At 39.4% G+C, this 22,472-nt stretch overlaps 1 protein-coding gene across 5 annotated transcripts in view; it reads left to right on the top strand.

The window, feature by feature from the left end:
- The window catches only part of NCOA2 (nuclear receptor coactivator 2), a 286,067-nt gene that overhangs the window by 158,531 nt on the left and 105,064 nt on the right, over positions 1-22,472 (top strand). For 4 of the 5 annotated variants that reach the window (XM_034668162.1, XM_034668163.1, XM_034668161.1 and 1 more), the window contains exons 3-4: positions 15,272-15,376; positions 18,052-18,224. In XM_034668162.1, coding sequence (XP_034524053.1) covers positions 15,291-15,376; positions 18,052-18,224 — 259 coding nt within the window. In that variant the 5' untranslated portion in view covers positions 15,272-15,290. Of the gene's footprint in view, positions 1-14,571; positions 15,039-15,271; positions 15,377-18,051; positions 18,225-22,472 lie in introns of those variants that run through there. The other variant, XM_011224023.3, reaches the window with a different exon arrangement.

Here is a 22,472-nt window from a genome sequence, read left to right as displayed (position 1 = left end):
TCTCTTTGTTTATAATAATCAGTTAATTAATGCCGAGAATGTTATTCCACAACCTGGACTAATTCTTCATTGTCCTCCAGCCCTGTAGTTCTAAGTTCTGCTCTCCTTCCCACATAGTGCTGGGCAGGCTTTGGCTGATCACCTGAGGTCTTCTGCAAGGGATTCTGATGTCATTGGTCTGGGGTAGGGCCAGGAAATCCATATTTTTAAAAGCTCCTTGGGTGATTCATTAGCAGCCAAACTTGGGAACCACCAGTGGAACCCACATTTTGCTTTCTTCTCCGCAGTGGTGTTCTGTCTGATGCCTAGCACACTTGCACATACTGTCTCTGTGCCATCTCCCAGACTCAGCATCCTTTTATCAAAGTAGAAATGAAGTTCTTGGGGCGCCTGGGTGGCACAGCGGTTAAGCGTCTGCCTTCGGCTCAGGGCGTGATCCCAGCGTTAAGGGATCGAGCCCCACATCAGGCTTCCTCTGCTATGAGCCTGCTTCTTCCTCTCCCACTCCCTGCTTGTGTTCCCTCTCTCGCTGGCTGTCTCTATCTCTGTCAAATAAATAAATAAAACCTTTTAAAAAAAATTAAAAAAAAAAAGAAATGAAGTTCTTGTAAACATTTTAAAGGTATTCTTCCTAGTAATCAGTTTAAATTATAAAGTAATGTCATGCCATAATCTTCAAATTAGAGTGTGTTAAAAAAAATCATAATGCCTATTATTATTGTGAATTTTGCTGAAATGGGAACTCACATACCCTGCTGAGGTGATTGTAAGTTAATAACAGCTTTTTTGGAAAACAATTTGATAATATGCATAAATAGACTTAAATACAGTCACACCCTTTGATCTAGCAATTACATTTCTGAGACTGTTGTATTGAGACTATTGATTATTGTTTTTAAATTTTTTTTCAAGATTTTGTTTATTTGGGAGTGAGAACATGAGCGGAGGGGAGGGGCAGAGGGAGAGGGAGAAACAGACGCCCCACTGAGCAGGGAGCCCAACGCAAGGCTGGATCCCAGGACCCTGGGATCATGACCTGAGCTGAAGGTAGGCACTTAACCCACTGAGCCTCCCAGGTGCCCCAGAGACTATTGATTATTGTTAATAATCAGAAGAATGGATCAGTATTTATATAAAAGATATTTATTACAGTGTTATTTATAATAGTAAAAAATGGAAGCTATCTTAATAATTAACTGTAGAAAATGATTATATTATGGTGGGCGCCTGCGTAGCTCAGTGGACACTTAACCGACTGAGCCACCCAGGTCCCCTAAAATTCTTGCTTTAATCTCTTTAGCAAAATTCATTTGGGTTGAATTGTTAGAGAAGTCATTCTTGCTCATAATAAACACCAGTGTGTTTTCTAAATATTTGCTAACCACCCCTGTGTCTGTTCTACAAATTGGCCGGGTTATCAGCATCAAGCTTAAAAGCTTGTGGGACTTGTTGTTGTTTTCTGTTTGTTTTGAATAACAGCATTGCTGAGATTCCCTGCACATAACATAAAGCTCACCCTTCATAGTGTACAGTTCAGTGGTTTTAGTTGATTCACAAACTACGCGGCCACCACCATCTAGATTCAGAACATATTCGTTCACCGGAAAAGAAACCCTGTGCTAATTAGGAGCCCCCCCCGCCCAATTTCCCTTTCCCCTTAACCCCTGGCAACCAGTAATCTGCTCGCTGTTTCTATGGCTTTCCTAATTCTGGAGGGTTCATATAAATGCAGTCATACACTGTGTGGCCTGCTGCAATATCCTATTAGCTAGTCTTTAGCCCTCCCCCTCCCCTGCCAGAAATGTCATTTATGCTGTCACCATGCTGATCTTTCTGGCATCAGTGTGACTTTACCACACCTGGCTCAGAACTTTTCACTGTGCCCATAGTTTATGAAATCAAGAGGAACTACTGCTCATTCTGGCATTGGAGGTTTTCTGTATTCTCAGTCTACAAAGTAGGCACTTACTAAGTATCTGGTGAATAAATGAATCCAGTGAATAAAATGTACTCTGCCTTATCTGTCCCTTTCCTTCTCCCTCAGGGAGGAAGGTAATTACTATGAGTTAGTGGGATTTCAGGTCACTGATGGGGCAAGAAAACCTCTCTCTGAAGTTTAGGGCAGTGGTAAACTTCAGCAGACCTGGGATCGCCTGCAGGGCTTCGTGGAGGGCTGGGCTATCCCCAGGGTTCCTCATTCCCTTGTGCTGGGCTGCAGCCAGTGTGCATTTGTGACACTTCCTAGGCGTCACTTTCAGACCACAGTTTTCAGGGCCTGACAGCAGGCTCTGCTTGCTCTCCTCGTATCTCCTACATGCCCCCCACCCCAGCTTCACTTTGAAAAATTGTGCCCACCCTTCAAAACCCAGCTCAGGCATTCTTAAAACCTTCACCATGGCTCCCCACAGCAAGAAGCAATTTTCTTCTTATTAGCACTTTGTATTTTTCATATATACTGGATTCTGTTCATTCCATTCTTGTTTCTTCCACCTAAATCTTTGATTTCTTGAGATTAAGTTCAGTTTCTTACTCAGTACTTGTACTGCCGTGTCCGTAGAACACAGTAATTTGCCCTTAGCAGCTTACTCAGTAATTATCGGTACAGTTGAGCATCAGAAGGAAAGAAATGCAAATAGATTTTTAAATTAAAACCCTATAATTTAGGTTATATTTTTAATACCAAAAAGAGACCTACCTGTATTAATTAGAAAATTAATCTTATATGAAATGTAATCGTCTAGTCCCAAATATGTTTTTGCCCTAAGTAATAGTCATTGCTCTGGGTTTTGAAACATTGGCTTAAAACAAAAGACCGAACTAAAGAAATCATATGCCTGCGTTATGAAGACACACGTGGTATGTCTTGATAACCCTGCGAGCCAGCTTAATTTTCTCCACGTCGTCTAGCCCAACTGCAACCAGGGTTTGAGTTTCAGAATGAATTCTTATCCTTTTGGTTTTGGACCAGACAAAAGGAGTATAATATAGTTAGCTGTCTCTGAGGTGTCAAGCAATTATCTTAATTTATTTTAAGTGTCATTTCAAGCTTATTACTTGACTGTGACGGTTAAATAAGGTGCAGCAGTCTTACAGATCTTTATCCATAGGTGTAGGTTTTACAAAACGATTGTTCTTTACTCTCTCAGTGGAAGCACGTTTTAGCACTAATGAAAGAAAAAGGTAGAGAATAACACATTCTGCAGTGGGAGTTCGTTTTAATCTTTTCAGTGCCTGTTCTAGGCTACCCTTATTTAGTCCATTAAATTATTATTATATGTAACGCACACTTTAAGCTAATTTGAGTCTAAATTCTATGAACTACCCAGTGGGTAATTAGAAGCTACCATTCTTGAGTCCAGTTATATTTTTAGTTCTATAAAACTCTATAACTCTCCATCCGAAGTTATTAAAGGGAAAAACCCCTCCATTTACAGCTCTCCAGGACAAGGCTGTCCTCTTCAGAAGTCCTTAAAACCTGAGGGCTCTCTGGCCTCTGATCCTGAGGTCAGAGAATTGGGCTCCGTTGTATATAGTCACAATAATAACAGTATGATTGTACTTCTGAAAGCTATTTGTGTGTCCCAAGTTTGAAACATCAAACATTAATCTCCCATAAACTGTAGGATGGTCAGTTTCAACAATTACCGATATCCAGCATTTGAGAGAGGAAGAAAATAGTGTTTTGGCTCATACTTTTAGGTGCCAACTTTATTTAAAAAATGTTTTTAGAATAATGAGACTTACAAATAACCTTCTACATTCTAGTAATTCTCAGTAAATCATTCTGTGGGTATGTGTTACTTGGTGGTAAAAATGCTTATTAATTTGGTTTATTTTTATAAGACCAAATTGGATGGGGGAGTAGGGCTGTCCAGCCGGAGCTGCCCTTTTCTATTTTTAATGGCAACCACTGCCTCGCAGCAAATCCTGTTCAGAGTTATTGTAATGATGTGACCAAAAGAAAGTTTATAGGAATTGGTAGGGTGAGAAAATGATTCAGAGGTCCTCCCACCAAACCAAGTTTTTCCTCTTTCCTCATTTTCCACTTCTGTGGAAGAGTGGTAGAGAACAGAGCGGGGGGAAACATAAAAAAAAGAATATTTCAGAAAGACTTCTCACACAGGTTTTACCCTAGTAAGGAAACATAATTTAAACTGCCAAAGGGGCTTGTTGCCCTGTGCTAATTTTTCCTCTGAGCACAAGCATTGAATTTGGTCCCTATACTTTATCCCTGGGACGTGTTTAAAAATTTTGCCCCTACTTTGTTTTCTTATTTGATTGGAGATAAAGAACTCCTAAGAAAGTCTGGAGTTAAAATGAGTGAGAATGAGAAAAGACAGGAAAGAATGAGTATACCAAGTCTCACCTGTGGCACCCAGAAACTGGGCGGGGGGGGGGGGGGGGGGGGGTGGCAACGTGAGCTCACCAGGAGAGTGTCCTGGACCCTCTCCAGAGGGAAGCAACTAATGATGCAAGAGAAAGAAGTGTGGTTTTAATTTTATGCACCTTGGGCTGGGAAACAAGTAGAAGGGAAACTTTCATTCTTCCTGCTGGAATCTAGGAAGCCTTCATAAAGAGGATGGTTTTTCAGCTGAGCTTGAGGGATATGATTTTCCTGAGGAAGAAGAGCAATTTTAGTAACCTTTGCTAGAAGGCTCTTACGACGTGGTATTTTTCTTGCTTTAAGGGAGTCATGTCAGTAGGAGGGAAAATATGAGAAAGTTCCTGAAGTTAAGGAGAATAAGTGATGAGTCCAAAATGACCAAGAGCTTCCATATTTCTTACGTAGAAGTAGATTTGGAGAAGTGTAAGTTGGTTGTAAGATCGTTTTAGTAGTCTGGAAACTGTTGTGGGTTATCTTTTGATTTATCAAAGGAAATAATTTATACTTCAGATTGCATTTAAATGAAGTTCAGTTTCTTATTCATTTGGGGCAGTCTTTGTGTTTCTTACTTTTACTATAAGGTAGGTTTGCCTCATTTTATGCAATATTCTTCCAAAAAATATGCATGTAAAGAACTTTTGTGCATTTATAGTTTGAATTCCAGAGAACTGATTATTTTTTAAAAAATCTCTTTCTGGCTTGCTTGGTGTTTTGTTTTGTTTTTTGTTTTTGGGATTTTTTTTTCCCCCAGCAGTACAGCCACGTTTCTTTTTCCTCCTCTTTCTTTCTTCCTCCCTTCCTCCCCTTCCCCTCTCCCTTCCTCCCTTTCCCCCTTCCCTTTTTCCCCCTTTCCTTCTTCTTCCCTTCCTCCCCCCTTCTTCACTTCTTTTCCTCTTCCCTCCTTCCTTTTTCTTTTTTTTGGTAAACTCATAAAAGTCTGATGTGTTAATGAAAGGAAATTTGGAGAATAGAAAAATTACACCCATAGTACCCATCAAAATAATTTAACTGCTTATATTATGATGGGTTTTCTTCCAGTTTTTTTTCTATAAATTAATCTTCTCCATCTGTTTTCACCATCAGCTTAAATTATTTCATAAACATTTACATGCTATCAAATTCAACCTGTAATAGCTTACATTTATTAAATAAGCCCTTACTAGGTGCCAGTCACTGTTGTATGCCCTTTACATCTCTTGCTCTCAACAAACTTAAAAAGATAGGTACTATTATTTCTTGAAGAAATGAAGAAACTTAGGTTCAAAGAGATTAATTAACAGAATTAACATAACTGATATTCACAGGTGATATTCCCATGTGAAACGTCCAGACCAGAGTGGATGACAGAGGATGTACTCTGAGCCACTACATTGTATAGCTTTTCATGGTTGCATAATAAATTCTGTTAGGAATCTTAGAGGTCTATCAGAAAGGTCTCTGCTCAGATGTCGCTCTATCAAAGAGAACCTTCCTGATCACCCATTTAAAAGGCTACACTGTACTCTAACCCAACCCTACCTTATTTTTCTTTAAAGTGCTAATCACTATCTGATAAAGTAAATGTCCGTTTTACTATTTCTTCCCTCTCCACTTTCTTATTAGAACGTAAGAGTCATGGATAAAAGACTTGGTCTGTTTTGTTCATTGTTGTATCCCCCAGTATGTAGAACCATGACGTGGCACGGTTCAGTAATATTTGTTGAATGATTAAATGACCTCGCCTTTAGGTTACCTTTGCATGAATTCTGATTTTCTTAATCAGCCTCCGGTGGGACTGATGGGCTGTTATAATCACATGATCTGTACATCACAGGACTGCCACTGCTCTGCCTGCGGCACTCCACACTTCTCTACCCTGCAGTGACACTGCATGGCTTCTAAGAGCCAGCTTCTTATCTAGACTGGGTTATGCCACTTGTTGTAATTACATCATTTAATTAAATATTATGTAACTAATTAAGTATAAGTTTGAAAAGACACATATGCTTCTATAAAAACCAGGATGAATGCTTTGAAAAACTCAAATGAGCAAAAATTGCTGTCAAATAAGTATATGCAACACATCTATAATAGGAAAAATAATAAAAATATACCTCGTAAGGACTTATAAGAAATCAGATCATCTACAATTCCTAGCTCTGTTTTAGACAAACAGATATTGAGTAGACAATGCCTTAATGTCAGTATGAAACTCCAGTGGAGACTGATACTCAGATGTATATTTTTATGTTTAAAGTTAAAACACAATGATTAAAGGTAGTAGGTGTCATTTTATAATTGCTCTTGATACCTGACTTTTAAAGTTAACCAATTACTACTACTTGTTCTATAGGAAAAGAAGGCTTTTACTGTTTGGAATGAAACTGAGCATTCTTAGTGTGCCAGAGAAAATTTCTAGCTGGTTTTGTTATTTCAATAACTTCATAATGAATTCAGTAATAACAGTACTACATCATTACCCTTCAGGGAACAATTGCTTGTGAGCTGAGGCATGATTTCCTTTCTGCCCCAGAATGTGAGCTTCAGGCGGACAGGGACTTTGTTTTGTTCGTGGCTCTGTTTCCAGAGTCTACAGTGGTACTTAGTGCATTAATTAGGTCTTGAGTGGATCCATGAATGATTCTAAAGTAGGTATGTTTTTTGTAGAAAGAAATGTTTTGCATTTTGCAATAATACCGTTAGATTTTTAGCAAAAAGAAAAGTGCTTTCAAATTATTTACTCACTGGCGATCAAATGAAATTAAAGTATACTGCTTTCTATTATATATATTAATTTGTTTCTCTCTGTAGTGAAAGTATTGAAATACAGGAACCTCAGTGCTCACGTTGCGGTGGTTAAGAAATGAGGAAGTGTTTGGATTCACTTACAAGCTCTAAAACTTCCTAACTGTGGCCTTGGTCAAGTTGCTTTATTCTGTATCTCCATTTTCTCATCTGTAAAATGGGGCTACACATAGGTTGTTACAAACCCTGAAGGGGTTCATATGTGTGAAGTACATAGAGCGCTCCTGCCAAGCTAGTAAGTGCTCAGTGAGTGAGAGTTACTACAATTATACCTAAGTTTGACTCCTGACCTGTGACTTGGGCAAATTACTCATGGAAGCAGGTCAGAGAAGTTAGATGATCTGCAAGATGAGAGAGTGTGTGGTATACATAAACATAAAAATGGGGATTTTTTAAACAAGACAAATGTGTGCCAAGTGCTCAACTCACGGTAAGTACTTCCTAAATGTTAGTACACACACAAGCCCCAACGTACTATGCTATGAGAGAGGACTTTCATTTATTTATTTAAAAGCTTTTTACAACTGGACTAATAAAAGTACTCTTTATGTGGAAACAGGCGGTCTTGCCCTTGCCATTTGCGTAAGTTTTCCTCATAAATTAGGACATTTTTTAAATCTCAAAAAGAAGAGTCAAGTCGGTTTCAGAATGAAGACAGGTAAATGAGTTTTAATCTGGACAAGTCATGAAACTCCAACACAAGCGCTACGTTGCAGTTGTTGGGTTCGATGACCTCGTTCGCGAATCCTAAGGCTCCAGTGAGAGCCTGGGTTCGTGATCTTGACCGGGCCGAGTACACCGGGCTTGAAGGCGAGGGCCGCGCCTACACTGTGCAGGGCACGCCGCCTCCTCCCGCGTCTCTCGGCCCAGGCCTTGCTGAAACCTCGCCTGGCTATTCCTGGCCGTATTAGCGCTGCTGACGTCGCTGGGGATGCAGGCAGCCCGGCGAGCGGGTATATTAAGGAAGCTAGCCTCTGAGAATCCGGAGAGGGGGAACCATCTTCTGCCACTGATGTCAGACGAGACATTTCCCCCCTGTTGGTGATGATAGTTTAGAACGGCTCTCTGCCACTTACATATTCTGCACTGGATTTTGCTCAGATAAGACCGGAAGAAAGGAGTTTTCCTTCTCAAGGAGCTACGTGGATGTTGGCAGCGTTACAGCAAAATATGTGTGTGCCCGGTGAACGCGAACTTCACGTTTGTTGGGTTACTGCCGCGTGCGTCGCGGAGCCGCCACTGCCCCTTTGCAGCCTCATGTGTTCAGTACAGTCTTCCCAACGGCATCTTGAAGTGTCTTGCAGCTAAAAAATTCATGAGCATTATTGGCTTTCAGTCAGAAAATGCAATATGTCTTCTAGTTACCGCCTAATATACCACTTTAAGGCCATTATACAAAAGTAAATCTAAGAGCATATTGAAAAGGAAGGAATTTTGTAGCTTAAACATTTGTTTATACACTGCACTACTTTTGCGTGGAGTAAGAAACAGCATGAGACGAGGTAGGTGCTGAAGCCATTTTATTTGGGGAATAGCAGTACAGAGTTGCAGGCGGTGTTATTTTCCTTAATCCCGTCTCCAGCTGGAAACTGGTAGTATTTTATTATTGAAAAATCGTGTCCTAATAATAGTACTTCGCGTTCGGCTTACTGCAATTAATAAAAAAGTCAAGCATGCAGTAAGTTTCTCAAAACTAGTGAAGTTTAGCTGAGAATTTGTTTCCAAATAAGATGACTTTTATTCTGTATTTATATGAAGTGAGTTTCCTGAAACTTTACAGTAATCGAACTGTTGTCACTGTATGAATTAATGTGCAGTTTTACGAGTTTGAATCTGTAAATACATACTGCAATATGTGAGGTAAACTAATATTATATGAAAAGCCTGAAGCAGTGTAGCGTTTTATAAAGATGAAGTTAAAAGTGTTCTTATGATCTAGTTGAAAAGGGTTATGACACTTTGAGAAAAATAATATACCCTTTGACTAGCTACAGCGTATTTTTGAAATACTGTATAGTATCTTCTGTCACTGTGTTCAATGCACTAATTGTTTTGCCAGTGGAAAGAAAAAGTGATTTTTTGGTGTGCTGTCATCCATGTATTTAGGAAATCTACACAGTTCCACTTATATTTGCATGGGTAATGCTCTTTTGTTTGCTTATTTATATGAAGCAACAGTATATCCTTGCATAATCTGTATATTTACTGCAGAGAATATTTATTTAATTCTTGCCAAGAGTTGGGGTCTTGCCAAAACAATGTTTGCTTTGGGTGATTTTGCCCACTTGACACTTCTGCAGAGAGGTATTTCCCCTCCTCCGTCAATTCCGTGTTTTTAGCTCTGTATCAACTTGCTGACTTGCAAGGTCTGGCCCTTCTGTGCTTTCTGCCTTTCTCAGGCATCTACATCCAAAAGCACGGTTGGCATATTTGAGCATTAGATACTGTTTTCTCTTTGACTTATCAGAAACTGGCCCAGAAATTGTTATTTCTAAAGTAAAGGGACCCCTCCCGGAACACAGTATACTTTAAGGGAAAAAATGTTTCGAGTTTAGAATGAATAAATGTTTTCACTTGTGATAAAGAAATAGTGAATGCATCTTTCACTGCTGAAAAGATTATCCTTTCGTAATTTAATAGAAGAGAAATAGAAACGCATTTCAGTGAAGCTTTATGTACAGCGGCAGTATTGCTTGATTATTTCTTCGTCTTACAAAGTGTATGAAGAATCAGACTACAGAATACACAGCAATGTCATGTGTCTCTTGTAAAGAGAATTCAGAAAGAACCCGGAAGGCCTTGGAAGTTGTAAGAGCCTTTCTGGTCTCATGTCAAGAGCTAGATGATTTATCAGGCATCGCCTGTTCTTGTAGGCATTGATAAGAGAAGTTGTTTCAACAGCTCTTTGTATGTTTCATTATAAATTTCATCGCAAAGTAAGGAATTTCAGAGGGCCTAACTTTTAAAAAAATATTTCTTGGAACTAGCAATAGAGAGCTCTGATGTTGATCACTTATTATGTTTGGATTTCAGCAACAGTGTTATCCTTATTTATTCTTTAACTGAATTTGTTCCACATATAATAAATCTGACAGTTTTACAGGCCTTGTTTGGAAGATGGCCAGTACTGATAAAAGATAAAATGCACGTTATCGTTTGCATGAAGTCTGGATGATTAACTAGCTTTAATGGTATGAGGCTGTATTGTGAGCAACAGCTTTGTTACCTGATAAGTTATATTGATGAAGTTCATGAATGAAGAGTGCAGTTTTTAATTGTGTTGAGGCTTTAACATTGCATTTTGCTTTCTGTCGTTATGCTAAGGATATAACCGGCATTGTTCACCCTCCCAGAATATCGTTACTTAAAAAAGAAAAAGTCCTTGATTCTGGTGGCTGTAACACTTTACTGTCCAGTTTATACAAGGTGGTATCAGAGGATGTAAGGGAGGAGGTACTGTTCCAGTGAGAGTGGGATTATTGTTTGTTGTAGATAACAAGAACGGACAAAATGAAACTCCTTTTCCAGACTTGTCCTTTCACAACCCCCCACATCTGGTAGAAACTGGCTTGTTCTCAATGACTGTAATTACCATCAGATACGACCCAAGAGTTTGCTTGTGTCATTTTCAGTTTTTGTGATTTACATTGAACAGTTTCAGAACTGAGAGTGAAACGCTTGAGAATTTTAATTTCATGTGAATGTTGAAAACGTGCGGAAACTTTAAGAAACTATTAATTTAGGCCCCCTTCAAAATAAAATAAGATTTCTAAACCTTCACTGCTGCCCTTCACTATTTTTCCGTCTCTTACCCTTTTATTGGGAATTGATTTTTAACTTTGATCTACAAAAATGCATTAAAACTCATCATCCCACGGATGTCTGGGTGGCTCAGTTGGTTAAGTGTCTGCTTTCCGCTTGGGTCATGATCCCGGGGTCCTGGGATGAGCAAGGCTCCTTGCTCAATGGGGAGCCTGCTTCTCCCTCTACCTGCTGCTCCCTCCTGCTTGTGCTCCCTGGCAAATAAATAAATAGATAAATAAATAAATAAATAAATAAATAAATAAATAAATAAAATCTTTTAAAAAATAAAAAATAAAACTCATCTATTCATAGAGTTTAGACGATTTTTCTGTGCCTAAGTGCACAGTAGTAGTTATTAATCTATATGTGGATTCTATCATTCTTTCTATCTCTGTTTTTTGTCTGTATCACTTGAGTGGGGGGAAAAATTAACTCACCGAGCCCAGCACACGTTCTAGTGTGAAATACTACGCTTGCTGCTAACTGAGCCTCACCTAAGGCATGAAGAGTGTCAGTCAGAGTCCCCTAGATCAGAGCACCACACTTCTCTTTGAGTACCTCATTAATGAGGCTCACTGTTATTTATTTGGTTCATCCACTAAGGACCAGGGCATAAATCCACATGTCTGCTCCAGGATTTCATCCACTTCAAGCCCTATGGCAGGCAAGAAAGAGGCGCCCAGGACTGGCTGCTTGCCTCCTGTCACCACCTCCATCACCTTCCTCCTTTCTAGGTTTCAGCCCTAAATTTGCTTCCTTGCTTGCTTTTCCTTCTTTCTCTCTCTTTTTTTTTTCATCTGAGAGTCTTGTCTTTTTTCCCCTGGTTAATGAGCAGTGGTTCAGAGGGGGCATCTCCAGCCTGATGGCCGTGGCTGGCTCCCCTAATTACTACAGAGCCCCTCTTTTTTCTTCCTTTGGTGGTTTACAGGTTGGTTGGCAGTATGTGCTAGGCATACATAGCCCCAAGAAAATTGCTCAGAAAAGAGGGCATATGGGGTCGACACCAAAAAATTAGAAGTAAGCACGTTCATAAAGTTAATTTTTTTTTTTATTTTGGGGAAATGTGTTTAAGGTACCATCACATAATAATAAAAGAGAAAACTGAGCCCATAATAACTTACTTTAAGAGGAAATTAATGGTGTTTTAAAGTTACAAATAGAGTGGTTTGTGAGCCAGTATTGAGTAGACTCAAGTAAAATATAAACAGTCTGCTCAAATGGTTTTCTATACTTAGACCAGAAATTGTTAGCTCCTTGCTTTGCTCCTTATCTCCTTCTAGCCCCTTAGTTGAAATACATCAGTTCTGTCCCTTTGTGCAACATTATAATTATTAGTATATATATTTTGGGACATTTAAGATAGATGATGGCTGAAGCTAATGCTAAATCCCAAAACTGAGTACCAACTTTAAGATAGTCACATATATTAATTGTCTTTTGAAAAGCTTTCTAATCTTTCTGATAGTACTGTATTTTAAAATATATATAGTGATACTTTGTGGGGAGCAGATGGCCATTTTCATCAACAGACTTAATATATGTAGCTGCTATATAATAGGGTATTTTGTTATATACTGAGTGTTAATATTTTGATGATAAAAATTTACTTGAATTTTTATGATTTATAGCTGCTTCCACAGTGGAAGTCCTGGAGGTCATTTGTTGAAAGCTTACTTAGATTGGATGGGTAATGTTTTTCCTTACATGCTTATGAGTGAAATCATGAGAACAGTGGTTCCAAGAGAAACAGTGAAAAGGAATGTTCATAGGTATTATCTGAGAAGGGTTTTGGTGTGGAGGCTTTTGTTTCACCCGCTGTCCTTTTATACCTCCTGCAATGCCCTGGCTCCCTTCCTCACTATTAGAACTCCTAGGCCTTCCTCAGGTCCAGCTCAGTACCTCCCTATCCCAGCCGGCAGAGTGTTCTTCTTTCTTGGACCTTACAGTACACGGGAGTGTGTGCCAGTTATAGAATACCTTTACCAAGTTTACTTATTGCCATTTTCCCCATATGCGGACATATCTCCCCTCTTAGCTTGTATTCTTCTTGAGAGCAACATTCCTCCTCGTGCTTCTTGAGCACTAAGCCTGACACATACTGGCAGGCAGGCAGTCTTTGAATGAATGAATGAATGAATGACATTGAGATGACATTGACAGTGACATGGAGATGAGGGGAAAGAGTCAAGCACAGAGACACATGCAGTCTATATCTTGCAGCTTCTCCTTCCTGACCTGTACTTAAGTGATTACTGGAAAAATGGCTTCTTTGATGAGAAGACCCTTGCCATAACATCTTCGTTAAAAATAGGAGTGTTAACCCTGTATACAAATAATCCCAGCTCTGCCATTTGCTAAGCTGCTCAGCTGCCCTGGGCTAGGGATGCTAATGATTATCCCCATTTAACAGAAAAGGTAATTAAGCCATGGGAGGTAACTTCTTAAGGTCCCACAACTAACCAAGTGGTAGAGCTTGGACATGGATTACGTGGATGTAGCTTCTCTGCTCTGTTCCCTCTCATCATCTGTTGTGATGATTAAATCATATGCACCAGTTGCTTGGTGCATGGCAAATCCTAAATGAATAACTAAATACAGATTATACTTTATCAGCCCCAAACTGCCCACGGTACAAGACCTTGGGACTTGGCTACATTGCTCCCATGGCAGGAAGCTCAGGCATTAAATTTCAGATTGTCCCTCCTGCGTGACCTCTTAAATATAATGTGCAATTGGTGCAACCTTCCTCCACTGATAGTGTTTCTTCGTCCTCCTTCCACATGACTCTAGAAAAATTCATTCCTCTCCCTTCTTGGATCAGAGTTGTGAGCAGAAGAAATGCTTGTAGGGAGGCTGAGCATTGCAGATTTCGCGGAGGGAAGGCTGGGCAGTCGGATGGGTATGTGACAGTGGTACAATGATCCATCTCGGGTGCTGTTTTCTTAGCCCACCTTCCTCTGTGTCCTTGCTCTTCATGAACCTGTTGCTCTCTGGCATTTTTCTGAAGTCCTCGACCTTCTACTGTCTTGCTCTTCTATCCGATTTTTCCAATCTAGAAAGGAAGAAAAGCCACTACAGAAAGTAAAGGAGGGTGAAGGTGACTTTAGAAGCCTTCGAGACAGAAGGAAGGGGGAAGTAGCAGAGAATTGGAACTCTCTTTAGAAAGACTTTTAAATGCTGACTCTTTTTAGGCAGCATTTTTTTTTCTTTTGCTAAGCAGTTATTAAGCACCGTGTGCTTAAGCAACGACATCATTTCCCCAGTGTCTTTGTTAGTCCCTTTGTTTAGTTCTCATAGAATTTAAACCTCTGTCACTCTGTTCTTTGCGTGTTTAAATATTATTTTGATTTTACTAATGATGACCAATGTGAACACATTGATTCTCTTACTACATAGCCTTTTATTTTCTTATTGGAAGGAATCCAGCAACCAGGAGCCAGTAATTGTCTTCTTTCCTTAGGGTCAATAATGTTCCCTGGTGTTTTTTTTTTTTTTTCTTTTCTTTTTTTTTTTTTTAAGTATATTTTAAGAGCTTCGGTGATAGCAGCTAGAATTAGCCGAGGGAGGGAGCATCAGGAGCGGCAGGATGTGAGAAAGGAAACCACCGAGGGGAGGTGTGCTCAGGAAGGCGAGCTGCCGGGGAGTGAGGGCTCGGAGGGCGGGCAGAGCAGTGAGGCAGCTGCCGCAGGGGTGGAGGGAACCGGAGACTCCACAGGGAGGCGCGAACATCCTCTGTTTGGGGAGTGTTGCTTCTGGAGGCCCCGTGTGCGGGGCCAGGTCCTGCGGATCAGCTGTAGCTGGGCGGATTTGGAAACCTTCAGCTTAGTGGTGGGGCACTGCCTCTTCCCAGGGCTGGCTGTTGTGGGTGAGGTGTTGCAGCACAGACTTCACATTGGCCAACCCAAAACAGAGACTGGGAGGAGCCCCTTACAACACCTGTAGTTTCCCCGTGGTGCAAGAGCACTCCTGAAACTGCTGGCTGCAGAAACCCAGGGCCCAGGGCGCGCAGACTATAGTTCATGGTGCTGCTGAAATACGTCTGCTCAGAGAGTCAGGGCCCAATGAGGTAGGCTTGTTTGCTTTTGAAATGTGAACCTTTACAAATAACTTTTAAACAAGGTCAAACAAAAAAATTGGGCCCTTTCATTGATGTTACACATGCTTACTAATCCAAGCAGTGTATTTGTAACTGTTGTCAATTTCTGATTGAAGTCAAAGTTCTTTTACTGTTGGTAAATTGATCAGGGACTTTATCATCAGCTCTGTTCTCTTTTTTTTTCCCCCCATTTCTTGTTTCAGTTGCTGATATGTGTTCAAGATGAGTGGGATGGGAGAAAACACCTCTGACCCATCCAGGGCAGAGACAAGAAAGCGCAAGGAATGTCCTGACCAGCTTGGACCCAGGTTAGATGCTTGCTGAGAAGCAGGCCCAGTACTGCCCCTGAAAGCCACATGCATGCAGCACTGACTTGACACCTCACTGAAATACTGTGTTTGGTTTTTCTCCTTAACAGTTAAACCTTTGAATATGTATTATTTAGCTTACCTTTTGGTTATGCTGATCAGTTGCAGATTTTATTATTCTTTACAAGAAGACGAAGGCTACGTAACTTCTTCTGATGTTCCCTGTGTGCTTGACTATTAAAGCAGGCTTATTATATAATTTTGAGTCTTCCACACTTTCTTTTCTGTTAGATCACAGGACTTCATTAAGAAGATACCATAGAATTTGCTGTTAATTTTACACTAAGTTTTATTTTTATTTTTTTCTTTCCGAGTTGGTGACAAAGATTGTGGCCCTTAAGTGAGTAAAACAAGTAATTTAAAGCATGTTCCATGTCATATATTATGGATGGAAGTGTGAGTTGTTCTAATCTTCACGTAGGGTAATTTAGCATTATCTAGTAAAATTATAAATGTGTATCCTCTTTGAACTAGCAGTCCACTTCTAGGAATTTTCCAACAGTATGCTTTCATACAGGAGAAATGATAGATACTTGAGTTTACTTATTACAGCATTGTTTAATAATTGGAGAAGATTAGGAAAAACCTAAATGTTTGTAGGGAACTATTTAAGCAGCTGTGATACCTCCATAACCTGGAATGCAATACAGCTGTGAAAAAGAATGAAGGTGCTTAATGGGCTGATGTAAAAAGAATCTCTTAAGAATATTGTTACAGAGAAAAACAAGTTTTGAAGCACATTTATGGAGTACTACCCTTTGTATAAATCATTTGTTTTAGGATAATTAAGAAACACTTAAAAATTGTTAACCCATTTGGGTTAATAAGAACTAGGCTAATAGGGAACAAAGATAGGAGAGACACTTCATTCTTTTGATTACTTAAATCATATAAATGATTTTGAAAGTTAAATAAAAGCCGCAACTTCTATTAAATGGCCACTAAAAAGATCAGATGGAGACTAACAGGGAAGAGGACTAGGAAAAGTCATTAAGACAGGAGGAGAAGGAGAAAGAACAAAAATATTTTATGTTCCCTTTTCCCCTTTTATCTGCCAAACAGAACAAGTCTATTAAATGGCTACTGTGCACGTCCCAGCCCCCAGCCCTTGGCTCCAGTATGTGGCCTCTAGATGCCCCAGTACCTTCTGGCTCTCCACAACCCATCTGTCTGTCAAACTGCCTTTAATGCCCGGGAGTCCACTCAAGGAGGCAGTTTGATAAAATGGAGGCTCTTCCGGTGGAGGGCAGTTCTCCTACCTCGTGCTGCGCTGGTGCCGTGATGCGCTGGAGAGCCTCCCAACCCCCTCCTGGGTGCTCTCAGGTCTTTGTAACACAGCTCGCTTTTCTCACCTATTTGTCATGTGTTTGTTCATCTTGTTGGGGGGGGGTGGTAGTACAGAAGAGAGGTTGAGGGGGGCCGAGGTGTCCAGATGGGAACTTGGCTCTTCCATGCATTCCAGCCACTCCCTGCCTTTCCCTGTACTTAATGAAGTAGAAGGTAGGAATAAAAATGAGACTTAGAAAAACCAAATTCTAGTCCCTGCTCTACCAGTAACTCACTGGGTGATCTTGGACAACTTGTGTAACCACTAGGAAATGGAGAAATTGTCTTCTAGCTCAGCTTTATTAGTTTATGAAAATAAAGCTAATACAAATAGATGGAGGTCTGTTACAAACTACAAATTGTATCAGTTGGTATTATATACAAATAATTATTAAAAATACAGAAAGCTGCTACATTAAACAACTTACATTTCTTACTTATTGTATTGACTGTCACTTAGTAGGCCCTTTACTAAGAAAAAAAAAGTGTACACTATTACTATCAAAGGGATCTTGCTGTTTTGTCAAATTCAAATGAGAAGATCTTGCCAATTTTTATTTTTCCTTCCCTTCCATTAACTTTTTAAAACCTTAGTTGAACTTGGACCATTTGTGTATATTTTGCACGTCATTCAGCTTGGACAGTTAACAAATACCCTAGGTCAGTTTCGCTTTTGTTTCTGGCTGTACTGTGGTTTTTTTTTTTTTTTTTTTTTTTTTTTTTTTTTTAAAAAATCTAAAAAAATTGTTTCGTTTGATTACCAACATCCTAAAGAAGTCTATGAAATTATGGAGATTTACTTTTATCTTTTTTATGCTTTACCAAAAATCCCTGCAGTTTATTTATTCCTATTATAACTAGGTTAGGTTCCCGTTCTTCTTTTACTAATCTTAAGTAAATTTTTAAAATTTTATAACATAATATTCCTTACTTTTCTAAAACCTTCCCCTATGTATGCAACAATAAATTTGATGCCTACTTCTGCCGAGTGTTAAGCATCATCCTGAGCTTTGTCATTGTGACGCTTACTGTCCAGTGGGAGACAGGATATGCACACTGAACAAATGATCACACAAGTAAATCTATGATCATGTACTAGGGCGAGTTTGATTTCAAGAAAGCACGCAACACTTAGAGCAAACTGAGGTTTTTTTTCCCCAAAGTACTTCCGTGTTTATGTAAGTAACTTTTGTTTGCTATCTTTGTATTAAAACTTGTTTAACGTGCTTATGTTTTTTATAATAGCTTTTTTTCAAATTCGTAATAAAAACCACGTATCTTCTTTTTAGTCCCAAGAGGAGCACTGAGAAACGTAATCGTGAACAGGAAAATAAATACATTGAAGAACTTGCAGAGCTGATTTTTGCAAATTTTAATGATATAGACAACTTTAACTTCAAACCTGACAAATGTGCAATCTTAAAAGAAACTGTGAAGCAAATTCGTCAGATCAAAGAACAAGGTAAGAGGACTGAATTAATATTTTGGAGAGTTTAGCCGGTTTCTGTTTTTTCGTGTGTGAGAAGTCCCTCAGAGTCCCTTTAATCCATTTCTTATGCTTAAATTATTGATGAGGAAATGATGTCACAGCACAAGATGAATGCAAGTATCACTTGCAGTGGTTTATAAATAGGCTTTATATAAAATTCAGCAATTCCCTAAAGACAGAGGAGACTGAGGTGAGGCAGGGTGATGTAACTTTTCATCTAGTAAAACTCAATTAGGTGCCCACTGATTCTCCTCCCCTACCTTGGAATTTTCATTGCTTGCACAGCAAGTGACTGTCATAATTTGCAAGTGAGGAGCCAAGTAAAGATGGAAACCAGAAGTAAGGAAGTGAGCCACCTCCTGTTTCAGCTAGTCAGCATATTTTATTAAGTCGGAGCCTCAACTGGCCATGCCGCTACATTAGAATTTCATATCCTGAATGACAAGAGATTTGAAAGGCTCAAGCCTCTAGTTGGAATTCTTTTGTGAAGTTGAAACACAGAACATGACAGCTTTCTTCCTGGGGTTTTCTTTTTTTTCTGAGGTCATTTTCTGTCTCCCTTCTTTGAAGAAAAAAAAATTTAAGAAAATAGTATCTTAAAAAACACATTGGACTCTGTGGTGCCAAAAAAAATGAGTATTAGGCAAGTATGAACAGTGTCTGGGTGCTCAGGGCCAATATATGCTCTTAAAGTATTCATACGCTGCTTTCCTTCAGGGCTGGGGAGATTATTATCTCTTGTAATCTGTCTTTTGAATGCATCCTCTCAGAGTTCATTTTTTTTTATCTACCTTTTATGTGATATTCAAAAGAGGCAGATTTTAGAAAAATAATGTCTTTGTAGGTATATGACCTGAAACTTCCCATCTGTCATAAAACCCCAGCCACCTATTTGCATGTCGTGATCATAGCATTTTTCATTTTCATGTATTTACTATTAAGCTAAATTTTATATAAAACAGTTTTACAAGTGTAGTTCTGTCTTCTAAGAACTTAAAAATAAATGCCTAACATACACAGTTTCTAATACCAGCCTGCTCCGAAAATCAGTCTTTATTTCCTGGTTTCTCCACCGAAATTCTATCACTCGGCACTCAACATTCCATGAGTTTCTGCTCTCAGTGCCTGCTTCGGTCTCCCTTCATCTCTTTCTTCTTCCCGCTTTTCCTTTTGAGATCCCCTAGTTATCAAAAGCTCCGTTTAATCTCAATTTTGTATCTTCTTCATTTTTTGGGTATCAGCAAATGGATAGAATAATATTCCTACAACTCTTAGGAGAAATAATTGGTTAAAGTTTCATAGTGCTTTGAAGTTGCTGTCTCTCTCGTTGCTGGTATTACGGGGGAGAAATCAAGCTGCTTGTTTCAGGTTTCTGAAGATGTTGAATGGTACAATTTTGTGAACAGTGCATGTTAGGCAGTACTTTCACACTTTAAAACACTTATGTATTTTTTTATTATTAAGGTCTTGCACAAGGTTTTAAAAGTTTTGCAAAACCTTGGTAATTCCCCCTTCCAACCATAAAACACGTTAAGATGTGTCACGCTGGGACTCTGCCATACTTTCACTGTAGGTTTAATCATAAGGCTTCTACCACAACCACCCAAGAAGCAGCGGCAATAAACACCCTGTCATGTCTTATTCTTATAATATTCCTATTAATTTGAAAACTAATGTGTTTTGAAAAGGGAAGCAGAAATTAAAAATCGAATGAAAAACACAGACACACTTTCATGTTCTAATCTAATATTTAAAAAATATTTTTTGTTTAACAAATTGTTTTTTAAAAAACAGCAGGACTTCACAATCACATCAGACGGAAGCGAGGAACGAGTCCTGGGTCTGCCACTTACAGGCTCTTTGAACCTGGGCAAATTATTTTCTTACTCCGAAACTCCATTTCCTTATACGGAGTTGAGCAGTCAAAATATTGAGGTTGTGCCTTTGTTGAAATTACGAGCTCTGTACATGCACTCCGCAAATACCTGTCACAGTGGAGGTTTGGTAGGTATTCGGTAAATATCTTTTTCACATGAAGCGGAAAGTCACCTTCTTTTTTTTACATATGCTGGGGTCTTCGGCGAGCTCTTCCTTCAGATGGAGAATGGGAAGTAAAAGCGGTGGGGAAGTGCGTTATGAATATCCTTTCCTGTAGGGTCATTTGAAGAAAGTAAGGTTTTCTGAGGCCAGAGAACTCTGCAGAGCCTTTGCAGACCACCCCACTGCCGGCGCTGTTGAGGCCAACTTGACTGGTCTCTGCGTCGAGAGCCAGCTGAGGTTCAAGAGCAATGCATAAGTCAGACCTGAGCCCTTCTCTCTCATTCTTTGTGCCCAGCAGATCCCCCTTTCACGCAGTATAAAGTCCATCCATCATCTTTCCAACGTTTCCAAAATATTTGTATTTCAGTCACAGGTCTCAGAGTGAATAAAATCATTATTGTGCTAGAGCAGTTAAACTATTGCATGAGGAGCCACGCTGAGGAACCCACATTGGGAAAGCCAGGCTTATATTTAAGGTGCCCTCCAGTGTCAAGAGCTCGGGGAGATGAGCCAGGCGTGCTGGGCTTTTTCTCTCGAGTCTGCTCTGTCATCAGCTGTTCCTCAAGTTCCCATCCACTTTATATATAAATAGAGGAGAGAAGAAAGGATATTTTAAAATGGCCTAAACGATGGGAATTTGGAGGGAGAATTGCCAGCTATTTAAATAAGTCAGCATTCTCCTGTATATAGCACGTTACGAGACACGTGTCTGACAGACGCCAGCCCTCCGACAGCATGCACGCCGCAGTGGACTGTAGGAGCAGAGCGGATAGACACAGTGCGGACTTAAGCCCTTAGGCCAGCTGTTTGATACTGAAGTATGACGTTTTGTCCTATTTGAGACGATGCTGATAATGTTTAAAACTTCTGGCTCCTATAACTTACAATAATAGTCCATAAGTAGTAAATTACCTTTTTTCATAATTGGGGAAGCTAATACTGCTTCTGCTCCACAGGAGAATAATACGTAGGATGAAAAATACAAATGATTTAATTTGGAATTATTGTGTCCAACTTCACACTCCTTACCTGGAAACTTAAATAAAAATTTCTATATTTTTCATAGAAAAATACCTAGCAATTCCTGCGCTCTTAAAAAATAAAATTGAGGGGCACCTGGGTGGCTCAGTTGGTGAAGCATTTGCCTTCAGCACAGGTTTGATCCAGGGGTCCTGGGATCAAACCCCACATCGGGCTCCCTGCTCAGCGGGGAGCCTGCTTCTCCCTCTCCCTCTGCCGCGCCCCCCCCCGTCCCCCACTCATGCTCTCTCTCTCTCAAATAAATAAAATCTTAAAAAAGAAGAAACAGACTACCCAAAAGACCATCCTGGTTTCTCATTGTGATTACACTAATGATACAGTTTTGATTTTAGTGCCACTTTGAGAACATTGGGATTCCAGACTGCTTTGTACTTGTGAATTTCCCCTAATATGAAAATAACATTAAAAAAGTAAGTATTTTAGGAAAAGGTGAAGGCCTGTGGTATGCTAGAGGCAGCTCCCATCAACCAATGAAAGCCAGTTTTTCAATTTCAAGAATTTTGTAAGCCAATTGATGAGCACAGCCATTATTAAAAATTATACAGACTTAAAAAAAATTACACAGACTTACAATTAAATTGTATTTTTAAAAAGCAAGGAAGACAAATTTATCATTTTCTCATTATTCTGAATTTTGCCATTATCTATGCACTAGAGGCTCTTGGCGTCTTGTATCATCTACATGATAGTACTACGAAGTGGTGGCCACTCCGCATCTCTTCCTAAGTCCACATTCAGTAATGTCACCATGGCTGATTTCAAATACAACAGTATTGACACCCCGGGAATCTAGTAAACTCTACAAATCAAAGCTTGATTTATTGTTTTGTTGGCTGTCATTTTAGACTTAAAAAGTAAGGGAGATTTTTGAGAAAAAAATTATGGAGAAAATATTAATAATTACCACCTGGCATTTATTTTTTTAACCATCGGACAGTTTAACATTAAGTAGCCATTAGGTGCATACACAAAAGATAATATCCAGTTCAGCAAAAAAAAAGTCACTCACAGATTGACAGTTGCATATCTGCATACAGCATCTTCATACATTTTCATTATTTCATTTTTGTCTTACTCATTAACTTAAATGAAAATTTCAACCAATATTCATATTGGAACTCTTTTTTATCCGTTGTAATC

Source organism: Ailuropoda melanoleuca, chromosome 9 (assembly GCF_002007445.2).
Source record: "Ailuropoda melanoleuca isolate Jingjing chromosome 9, ASM200744v2, whole genome shotgun sequence".
In the NCBI taxonomy this organism is placed as follows: domain Eukaryota; kingdom Metazoa; phylum Chordata; class Mammalia; order Carnivora; family Ursidae; genus Ailuropoda; species Ailuropoda melanoleuca.
The sequence above is the reverse complement of the archived record's forward strand: the minus strand, read 5'-3'. Positions and strand labels throughout refer to the sequence as shown.